Here is an 11,786-nt window from a genome sequence, read left to right as displayed (position 1 = left end):
GCAATATTAAAGGTTGGAGGCAATGGCTGGAACATGTTTTAGAGGTTTTCAAATTATTATCAAAACTCCTATAACCCTTCTTTGGATATTGGATCCATTTTTATTAGCTTAAATTCGTGTTGACTTCAGATAAAATGGTATCTTGAAGATAACTGAATTATTAAAGTTGGTGTCTTGAAGTGTTACGTTGGAAAGGGCGTTCTGTTTGTAGTTGCAGTGCAGGAGAATGAGACGAAAGGAGAACGTTTTCTGTGGAAGACTGGGTTGATTGAGTTTTTAAAATTATTTCAGAAAATACACATGGAGGGAGAAAGTATCAGGCCATGTGGAAGCTGCAGTTAAGATTGGCTGTTCTCAGGTTTAAACACTTAGCGTAACGTTTGTGGGTCTCTAACGTAGATAATTATTCTTCTCTAAAGGTACCAGGCAGTCTTTAATTTGTTTACCAATAGTTTGAACAGCCTGGCTAGTGGTTAGTTGAATTCTCGTTATCCAGTGGCTTAGACCTAATTGCATTTCAGGCAGTCTGGGTAACTCGAGATTGTGATTCATTCCCAATGTTTGTGCTGCATCAGCAGTTCTGGTGCATCTGTTGTTTGCAAACACCAGGTGTAGAGTTTTTCTAACACGGGGTCTGGTCCTGGTGTTCCAGCTGCCGGTCATAGGCCTTGAACCATAAATAACACTGACTCTTAGAAAGCAATTTAAGCGTACTCGACTTTGCTGAGTCATTAATAGCGTCTGTGCCCGATATGGGTCAGTTTTGTTTTGTTCTCTTCCAGCCTCCCCTTAAGGCAGGTATTCATGCCTAAAGTGATCATACTGGACCCCAGTATACACTCTCTCAAAGAAAGTAAGGTGTCGGACAGCTGCCACAACCGAAATGTCAAGAGTTCTTGTCTTTCTAGCATGCCTTTCTTTCCGTTTGTCACTTTGGTAACGTAAAGAAAGCTCAATATCTCAAGATTGGATGGTGCTCATCGCATTTTTGGTATTCTTCTTTTTTTTAAATGTTTCAATATTTATCAAAGTGCTTCCCTGTAGATTTTAAGTAAAAATAAATATATATATTTTATTTAAAGTAAGCGCTCCATTTTAATTCATTTTCCAAGCTGGCTGCTTTTCAAATGCAAAATCTAAATTTTCATGTCTTCCATCATAGGACAATCAGCTAACCTCTCTTCCTTTGGACTTTGGAACGTGGATTAGTATGGTAGACCTGAATTTAGCCACTAATCAGCTCTCAAAAATTCCTGAGGATGTCTCTGGGCTGGTTTCCCTTGAGGTGAGAACGTAGTGAATATCTGAGTAACCAGATCTTCACATAATAATTTTCTCTGTTTCTGATTTAAGTGATGTTATTTTGGGTAATGCATGAGAAAAATGTAAAGAAGTATGTGTACATTTGAGATGCTTAGGTCTTACTTGAATAACCTTTTTGGAGTCTGGTGCTCTTGAATGCTGTGTGTATGCATCTCGTGTATTATTTGCTTTGAAAAGGAAAGGTCTCCCAACCATATCTATAGTGTTATGGAAAATAAAATGAAATCAAACTAGGTTCAGTGCTCAGAAGCTCCGGCATAGAAGTAAAGGAAGCCAAAAAATCCAATGAAGGGATCAGCCTTAACCATATGGACCAAGCCTTAACCATAAAGGTGGACACTAGGGATTCTCTTAGACCTTCTTTAGGTGGGAAGTTATGTAGATGGATGCCAGGAACTAAGATGAGCCTTCTCTTTTGTTCTTACTGGGCACGTCTGCATAAGGCGCTAACTGCTCAGTAGCCTAATAACACTTTGCAGTAGTGTGCTGGGCAAAAACCATATTAGGCTACTATGCAGTTAGCATCACTAAAAACCCATGTGCTGGCACTGCTGCACAATAGTGTGAGTTACTGCACGTTGGTTTAGTGTGTAGACGCGCCCACTCAGATGGAACCTTGTCAGGGTGAGCAAAGACAGACAAGCTTAATTGCCTTAAAAGGACAGAAGGGCATTCGAGCAGGTAGTTCTGCACATTAAGGGAACTCTGAAACCGTCAGCAGGTCACTGAAAAGAATCTGTTGATAGTGCCAATAATAAACGGCACTCTTAAAGTTCAAAGCTGCTCCAGCATAACTGTTTGTGCTGTAACTTTTCTTTCAATCAGCTGATAATTTTCTAGTTTGGGGGGAGGTTAAAATTTTATAGAGGTAGGGTGTGCTCAATGATCCAGTTCTCTTTTGCTCAATCTTTCTGTTTATAATAGCAAAATCAGCAACTTCTGGAAAATAGACAATGAAATGTCATGCTACTCAAGCCAGAGATCTTTAAGGCCTGCAAGCCCGTTAGCTTTATTTTCCCTTAAAATAAAGATGTGGGTACAAAGAGTTGTTTATGCAATGTTTTTAATGCAAAAGCTGAAGGTTTCTGCAGCAGTGCAAAACAGAGGGCTCCTTAGGGATTAGATCACTGGGCTCTGAGCACTTGCAGATCATACTGAATTAACATGGTGTTGTGGACACTTGGAGCTACTAAAAATTAAACATTGCATGTCAGTTTGCTCATTAGTAAAATGTCATAATTACCTGCCTTATGGTAGTATGAGGCTTAATTGCTTTTAGGGATCTTTCACCTCCTCTGGTGAAAGGTGGTGTATTAGTGCAAACTGTGAATAATATAATTATTTATGTAGCATCATAGGTGACCCTGGTACTTGAAAGCATTGGCAAAGACGGATTTTTCAGTCCAGAGGAACTTCGTCTAACTGAAATGAGAACAAATAGGAGGTGGTGGCAACCCCAAGATGACTAGGAAAGGAGATTGATGAATGATCTCTTGAGAGATGAGTGCATGTGTGTAGAGAATTTCCAAGCGCTTCATTATACAAGGTTTCAGGGTTCCCTTTTTAAAATCCACTTGTGGATGGACTTGAGGAGGGGGTGAGGCTTGGCAGATTAGGGAGGATATGGAAAGCAGAGGGGACAACAGGAAAGAGGACAGTGGGGCAGGCAAAGAAAAGTTTTTAGTAGGTCTTGTTTTCTTCACTTGTTAGCTCTGTTCTGTTTTTATCTTTCCCTTAGTCTTGTGCATTTTTCAGGTAATTCCATTGATCTGCAATCTGTTCTTGTCAATTTAAATTTCAGTAGTTTAACTTTGTAGAATATTGTTTTAATTGCTGATTTTTGTTTCCTTATTTTTCACTTCCATGGTTTTAGCATATGCCAGTTTTGCACTGAATATCATGTAGTTCCAAAGTGTAAAGAGAGAGTTTTATTGTTTGCATATTATGTTACTGAAAACATATTTTTTTTTCCTTAAGGTTCTTATCTTGTCAAACAATCTTCTAAGGAAACTTCCCCATGGCATTGGAAATCTGCGGAAACTGCGAGAATTGGATCTAGAGGAGAACAAACTGGAATCCTTGCCAAATGAAATAGCTTACCTTAAGGATCTGCAGGTAAAGCAATGAGTTGAGATGGGTATCATAACCCTTTCATTTACACCAAGTCAATTTGAAAGTTATTACTTAAACGGATTGTACACATCACTCCTAGGAAAGCTTAAGGAAGGAATTCAGATTAGTGCAGGCAATCAGTTATCAGGACTTTTGGTTTTATTCCCACTGTTTCCATCATCTTGGTTACTTCTGTGATCCAGTTAGACCATATAACAGTGAATAAAGTAACAAAGTCATTACTGGAATAGCTCAAGATTTCAGTAATGTTTATAAAATGCTGTTATGTTTCCTTGATGAAATGTAGTTCTAAAAATATATATTTACTGCTATATTTAATAACATTCAACAGAAATTTTGAACTCTGTAAAGAGCTAGAGATTGCTCCCTCTTCTGTTAGCTGTTGGTTACAGAAGCTACTAGCTTCTGCAGGCTGTTGGTTTACCAGCTAGATTTTCTGAAGTTTCTCTGTCTGTTTGAAAGCACATAGTGTTAATTTAGTATTTTTAAAAACTTCCCCTCCAGAAATTAGTTTTGACTAATAATCAGTTGACCACCCTTCCAAGAGGAATTGGCCACCTTACCAATCTGACGCATCTTGGGCTTGGAGAGAATCTTCTTACACACCTTCCTGAAGAAATTGGTAAGATGCTGTTTCTGCTTTCACATACATACAGTATGATAAAGCAATACTTGCCAGGTGGTGGCAACCTCTGGCCTGCAGCCCACATGGCCCACCAACCTGTTTCATCCAACCTGTGAAGATGGGACGTAGGTGGCTCGCCTTTTGACCAAAGTCCGTTAATTAGTCCTCCCATTCCTAAAAGGTGCCTTGCCCTAGAGCCCTGAGAGAGACCATGTAAAATGTATCTCGTATGTCCGCAAAGCACACAAGTGCCATACTGGATCAGTATGGTCCATCTAGCTCAGTATTATTCTGTCTCTGACAGTGACAGAAATCAAAACTGTAGAGGGAAAGCATTGAACCATTTATTGCTAGAGTGACCTACCCCCTATTCGGTATCCTTTCTGGCATTCACCGTTATTGGTTTAGAGATGCTAGAAGAAACATTTCCAAGTTTCTCTACACGAAAAACTGTGTTAGCACCTGATAAAGTAGGTTGTCGTCTGTGACAGCGCATGGCTCTCTGAAGCAGTTAGTCTTGAAGGGGGCCACCCTGCCCTACCTTCTGCCTTCGTCTGTGAGTGTGGATAAATTAGCATTTTAAAATTATTCCACTTTACACCTGATCCTCTGTAACTGTTCCATCCATCCACTTTAATTGGAAGTGAAACCACTGTAGCTGTAAACCTGTTTTGTTAAGGTTTTAAAGTCAGGGCAGTTTCCACTACAGTGGTATAGAACATGGGGCTGTGGGCAAACCCAGTCCCCTGGTGCCATCTCATCCAGCCTGTGGGGCTGCCTACAGGTCCAAAAACTTGCAGCGGGGGAGTGGGTTGCTGCCCAATTTCCAGATCTGTGGGGGTGTAGGTTTGCACAGTGGTGCAGGGCCTGATCTGCGTGTACAGGAACCAGTGCAGAGCTGATCCAGCCTGCTGGCCAGCCCCTTGCTACTCATCTGGCTCACAGAGCCAAAAGGTTGAGCACCACTGGGTTGATCTATCTGCCCATTGCTGCAGCGAAGCAAGCCAGCCCTGGCTCTTACTGGGCTACAGATGGGCAGGAAGGTTGCTGTGTCTGAAAACCGAAGCGGTCATGAATAATTTCCTTGGCAAGCAGTCTCCAAGTGAAATAATCCTTTTGAGTTGGAGAGCTTCTTTTTGAATGCTGTTATAAGCCATGAGAACCAAGAGGGAGATTTGCTTTTATATTTGAACATTTTCTTTTAACCAGGTACACTGGAGAATCTGGAAGAACTGTATTTGAATGACAACCCCAATCTACACAGCCTTCCTTTTGAGCTGGCGCTCTGCAGCAAACTATCAATAATGAGCATTGAGAACTGCCCACTCAGCCACCTTCCGCCTCAGATCGTTGCTGGAGGACCCTCATTCATCATTCAGTTCCTAAAAATGCAGGGACCATATCGTGCCATGGTCTGATGCAAATTGGATTGTCCCATACACTGTACAAAATCCAAACTGCATTAATGTTACCATTATTTATATATACAATATGTGCATCATGTATTGTATTATATATATAAATAATGTAAAAGGCAAATTTGAGACTGCATTATGTGTTTCTGCTAATAGAGGAATCATAGCCATTTAGATTTTTTTTATTCTGTAAAAATGCTTGTCTAAGTTTTCTTTGCTGAATTTGATGGATGTTTGTCTGAGTAATCTGGAAATGCCAGTTCACATAAAGTGATTGCCAACAAATTCAAAAATTAATTTTAAGGGAGAAAAATAATTTTGCTTGCATCTACTTTCAGTGAAGAAACATGCACACAATCTTATAGAGTGAGCGTTTGTTTCCCTCCTCCTTTTGTGTTGAACCCAGTAGGATCGTGTGTCCTGAAGTTGGGATTTTCTTTAACTTATTTTGAGATCTGAAACAAACGGTGTTTTTGTATTGTTTACAGTCAGAGTAAATCACTGGATTTTGTTTTGTTTTGATTTGCTCTGTTTTAATCAATCATATCTAGAATTTACATGCTTCTGCTGAAAAATTTTTATTGACCGGTTGATATACTAAAAATATTCACTCATCAAAACAACTGGTAGGGTGGAAAAGATGCAGTCAAAAAGAGCTTGAATTCTTTTAAGTCTTGCTTCTCTGTAGGCATAACATATCTGAACTGAGCCTTTTGCGGTTGATCTTTTCTAGCACAATTAACCTTTTCAGATTAGTAAAAATATTAAATGGTCTCAGTGAAAAGCAGTTCTCATTTTGTGAAGTTAGAATTCCATAAGGTCTAACAATAGCGTTGAATGGCAAGGAAATAATATATACGAACCTTTTTTATTATAATGTTATCATGAATTACAGTGAACAATTTTAAGGATTCCTCACGGTCCTTGTACAAAAAGATGAATGTGTCTTACTTTTAAACACTGCAGTTATTATATGTAAGTTTTAAGGGTGGTTAACAATGTACTATGGTTTTATATCTTGACTTGCCTTGTACCTCCTTCCACGATGGAACCTCTGTGTCCAAGCACAATATCTTCACACTGTGCTGTTTTGCTGCTGAACTAAATGCACTTTTCCCCACTGCTTGGGGCACTTGCTTCAAAATATTCAGTTCAGTACCACGGTTATGCTTTTATATAACCTCATCCTGTCAACTTCAGTATTAAAACCGATCTGTTATAAAGAGGCACTTTTTTTTTTTTTCATTTGTGCATAGATGGTAGCTCCATAGAAATACTGTAAGTTGTTCTCACACAGTTCTGTTCCCTTTACCTTGGTTGCTTCAAGGCAGAACTTGCTTCAGTGAAATGCACACCATTGCTGCACTTGCCGTGCCAGTTCCCCTTCTTTTCTTTAAGAAGTTGGAAAGTCTAAGGGCAGTTGCATTCCAGTTGTTCACTAAACTGTCCAGTTGACTTGCATAATGGATTGCTGCTGGGGTGTTGTGAGCTAGTGTATCTTTTGAACAAAATGCAATCAGTGGATGCCATGAGAAATGTATTTCACATGCAGAAATTTGAGGATATGATTTCTGGCTTTAAGGTTGTGCTTAATTTTATGTATTGCCTTGTTCTGGTTTTCCCAACATCGACTGTAACTTGCGTTCTGTTTTGTCTGATGTCTTTTCATTAACAAGGAGCCTCTTGAAAGGCAGGTGGAGATATAAAACCTTAGAGGACTTAAACATGCTGTAAAACTATTGTAGATGTCACTGGATTTTACAAAGTAATATCCTTTCCCCTCCCTTGTATTTTTTTTTTTACATCTACTGTAGCTTTTCAGTTTAGATTTTAGTTTATAAAAAGTGTATGTTACATTTCTGGCTGGAGTTGATCTTTCTCAGCAGTAAGTCAAGATGCTGAAATGTGTCATTTCAAACTGTAATGGAGTTTCTGAATTTACTGTTAAAACCTACGCTGTACTCAATTCAGCTCAGTTCATTTGGGGACAACCTTTTTTTTTGGTTAGTTGATGAATTTCCTCAAAACAAAGATAACTTTGTCTCGTGTCTTTTAAATTATATTGGTTGTCTTCCCCCATTTGCTCCTCCAGTTCCCCTTGAATGAGAGTTTATCCTTAAATTTATAAATCATCTCATCTCTGTCCTTTGCAACAGGGCAAGATTTTAACAATGAAGTATAATACAAAACCAAAGTAAGAAGAATCATTTTAGAGACTTCCCAAAAGCCTGAAGTAGTAGCGTATCTAATGGCAGGGTGCCAGTCCTGTCCGTCCCACCTCTTGCCCCCTGCCAGTGGAATACATGCTTCCGATTATCGTAGGCTAGAAAGATTCAGGTATGGACGTTGTTGGGCTGTATTCACGGAAGTGAGATTGTTTAGGATGTAAATAGTGTGATCAGATTATTCACCCGGTTAAGATGCATGGTTAATGACTCTGATTGAGCTGACCCCCTCTTTATAATACTCCACAGGATGAGAACTTGGTTGCCAAAAATGCTTGTTACAGTCTTACAAATAAACGTGCAGTCTTTTGATTTCACTTAGAGGAATGAATAAAGTACTGAATCAAAATATAGTGATGTTAAAAAAAGGATATTTTTTATCAGAGTATCCTTACGCTAGTGTAGTTGTGATAATGCTAAATACTCCCGAGTCGTCTTTGGGAGTGTTTTTAATTTTTTAGAAATTCGGAGGTGAACACTTGGGAGTGTCTAGAGGGAGAGATGATTCAAAGCAGCACGAGATGTTCTGGGGCAGAAAAGAAACTTCAAGAATTCAGAAGGTTTTCCCTATAACTTGAATTATGTACTTTGGCTATTAAATGAGTATCTTGGATTTGGGAATAAGCTTTAGCAAGCAAAATAATTCTGAATTCCTGATTTTCCAGGGTGTTAGATTGTTACCTAGGTTTCTAGGTTGTCTTTTTCTGCCAAATGTCATATGCTGTAATTCATGCTCTCATATACATTTTAAGATTTTTATATCATGCTGGTCAAATTAAAAATAAGTAAAATAAGATATGGTATATTAAATCATGAGCAAGCTGGAGGAACAGGATTCTGAAGGGTATTTAAGTAGCAGGTGGACAAAGGGATGTTCCAGATATTTTGATTAAAACTTTTATGTCCCTTGCCATACTGATTTGACTAGTGTTATCTCTGAAATGCATTAAGGCCAAGTACAGACATTACACTTTAACTGGTATAAGTGATTAGAAATGAATTTGTACCCGTCAGAGAAGTTCAGCACACAAAACCAGTGTATACCCGTAACAGAACAGAGTTTTGGCGCATAAACTGGTTTAAAAATGGTGGTACCTGGTCTAAGATTTGCCCCCACTCCTTTCCTTCCTCTTCCCCTCCCCCCCCAGCCCCCGGGCAAATATGTGTTTGGTTCAGCACTGATCTAAACTACGCTGCTTACAAAAAACTGCAACTTCGATTCCTCCCCTGACTTCTTGAATGTCTGTACCTAGCCTGAGAGACCATAATTAGAATAAGTGTGACAATCTTTAGGTCCCTGGTCTGGATGCAAAAGCAAATCATGACTTGTATTGCCTAATTTGGGCAATATTGGCAACCATATGGGACACTGTCATGGACCATGCCTTGACTAACACAAGCAAAATACTGTGCTACAGAGTATAGTGTTATGGAAATCTGATAAAGTAGAAAATAGATTAGGGAGCGTTTAGATGTAAAGGAGGAACAATTGCCAACATGAGTTGTGTTTTGAAGCACGTACTCGCATTTTGATTGGTCAAATAGAAAGTTGATTGCAGACTCTTGGCTGGAAAAAACATTTTTATTTATAAAAACTATAAAAATATTGAAGTTGCCCCTCTGACCACCTCGTTTAACTTTCTGAACAGGAACATTTAGATGACTATTCAGGCATCGGGAACTGCAGTAGAAATACTGTGTGAAAGTAGGGTGACGTGGTTCAAAATTGGCACTTTGAGGTTGCCACATGCTATTGGAAACTGAAATCCATGTTATTTTATTTTAAAACAATCTAGTAATGTAGAATATTTGGTGCTTCAGTGCCTCTCTCTTAGACTTTCTGTGCAGTTTTGTCCATCTTTAGCTGATGTTGTGTAAGAAATTGCATGTTCAGACTTCTTGAAGGTAGTGTTTGCTCATGTAAATGGTTTAAAAAGCAGTACTCTAGCTGGTTAGCACTTAAACCCACTGCATCACCTAAAGCGCAAAAACTTTCAGTACCATATTTAATTCTGGAAGTCTGCAAAATAGCTTTTTTTCTTCTTTTTTTTCTTTTTTTTAGTGGAAAGCTTTGTTAACAGATGTTACTTTGTTACTTTTTCTTTCCTATTTTGTTTTCTCTTTTAAATCTCTGAAAGATCAATACAAACTCATTAACATATCAAGGGACAGAGGATGTCTTCATTCATAACCAAGGAATCTAAATGCAGCAGAGTGCTTTTGTATAGTCAATATTGCACCTCAGTTGTATGTTGAACCGGCATGCCAGAACTTGCTTTTAATTAGATGTGCAGTTGGCAGTGATTTGCACAACACACAAACTTCAAGGCACAGTTAGGACAATTACAAACAAATGATAGCATCTACAAACAGTATCAAATGGTTTTTGGTTTTATTCTAGCAAAGATCAGAAGATTATGTTTATTATGATATTTAGGTCTTAACCGGGACTGCACAGGATTTTTGCTGTGGGAATATACCAGACCACGATAATTTGTGGTCAAAAGCTAAATAAGAGTGTAAACAGTCTACAAAAATGTACTTTTAATCTGAATTATTGTAATGTTGATTGTTATGTCTATATAAAAGATTGCCTTGCTTTTTTATAAAGTCATTCTGTATCAATGCATTCATTATAAATATATTTGTAAATGAGCTGCCACTGAGTCTTTTGAAAGTTTTCTAGTGTTAAAGTCTAATTTAACTTGGAGGTAAATCATAATTTTGCAGTGTCAACAATGCTTGAGAACTGCGTTTTCAGTATATATACCTCTTCACTCTTTTGAAGATATTTTTTTTTTCCAAGTCAAATACAAAGTTAAATGTATACTGATTTCAGGAAACTCCAAAAGTTGCATGACAGTAACTGCTCTAAATATCAGATATGTAAATTGCACACCTTTATAAAGCAAATGTTTGTACAACCTTTTACTTTCATTTTGTTCTAGTATCACAGTAAGACATAAAGAGGATAGGGTCACCGTTCTCTTCAGAAGGAATAACAAACCTTGACAGTGGATTTTAGCAGAAAATGAGTTCCTGTGAACAAAATAGATGCCTAAAGTGCGTAAGAGACCAGAAATCACCTGGATTTAATCTCTTTGGTTTAATAAAAGCAAACATTTCTAAACCAACATTATGCAGTTTTGAAGGATATCTTCTAACTGTGTAGCGCATTACAACACACAGCCACTGTTCCAAGTAGCTAGTGCTTACATTTTATTCTTCAAGCAAATAGACAAAAAAAAACAAAATTTTTAATGCTACTTTGGCATTTCCAGAAATGCCAGTAGCCCCATTTAGGAGACATTGCAGCATTCCAGTATTTAGGCGATGTTGAGATTTGGTTTGGCAAGAAAAGGTTGAAGTATTCTGGGTCATTACGGGCTGGCAATTCAGGCAGAAGCTCATGCAGAAATGTCCAACTTTCTCAACAGGCAGCGGGCAGAGACGGTGGACAACTGCCGATGCCAAGAAGCTTGCACTTACCTACACTATCCCATATATCTTGACTGGGTTGAGCTTTTCTTCACTCAAACTGATTCAAGCTTGGTGAAGCATTGGGGAAAGAGGCTGCAGCACATGGGTCTGATGATGGGGTAATAAATCCAATTGGTATCACCAGGTTTAGGACACTTGAGAAAAATCTTACCGATCTCCCTGGATGCACATATGCATATGTTAAAAAAATTGAATTAAGTTAGAGAATGAAAAATAATTTGATTTTTACATCTGCTGCTGCCACCTTATTCCCCTCTCTTCCATCCACTTGTAGCTGCCATTCTCACATACAACTCCGTTTCAGTTTCCTTCACCGGCTTCCTCTTGTCTGAAGTTTAAACTTCATTGTGCCAGGTGATGGGAGGCAGAACTACTTCTGTGATTACATGTCAGATCTTTTAGGTTCCACCTCTCCTGTTTAGTCTGCCAGTGATGTAAGTGGTTAAAAACAAAGTCCTGCCAAACTGTTTCTCAGTTACAAAAAAAAAAAAAAAAAAAGGGGGGGGGGGGGGGGGCTTGACTACACTTTTTTTTTCCCCCTTCACACCTGGTATTCTTTCTGAA

The 11,786-nt window shown here is 38.5% G+C and overlaps 1 protein-coding gene across 2 annotated transcripts in view; it reads left to right on the top strand.

Annotated features, from left to right (window-relative positions):
* The window catches only part of SHOC2 (SHOC2 leucine rich repeat scaffold protein), a 91,241-nt gene extending 80,594 nt beyond the window's left edge, over positions 1 to 10,647 (top strand). For both annotated transcript variants that reach the window (XM_059730177.1, XM_059730178.1), the window contains exons 6-9: positions 1,163 to 1,285; positions 3,301 to 3,438; positions 3,961 to 4,078; positions 5,291 to 10,647. In XM_059730177.1, the coding sequence (XP_059586160.1) occupies positions 1,163 to 1,285; positions 3,301 to 3,438; positions 3,961 to 4,078; positions 5,291 to 5,499 (588 nt within the window). In that variant the 3' untranslated portion in view covers positions 5,500 to 10,647. The remainder of the gene's footprint in view (positions 1 to 1,162; positions 1,286 to 3,300; positions 3,439 to 3,960; positions 4,079 to 5,290) is intronic.
* Positions 10,648 to 11,786: the final 1,139 nt, after the last annotated feature.

This window comes from Alligator mississippiensis, chromosome 6 (genome assembly GCF_030867095.1).
Source record: "Alligator mississippiensis isolate rAllMis1 chromosome 6, rAllMis1, whole genome shotgun sequence".
Classification (NCBI taxonomy): Eukaryota; Metazoa; Chordata; order Crocodylia; family Alligatoridae; genus Alligator; species Alligator mississippiensis.
The sequence above is the reverse complement of the archived record's forward strand: the minus strand, read 5'-3'. Positions and strand labels throughout refer to the sequence as shown.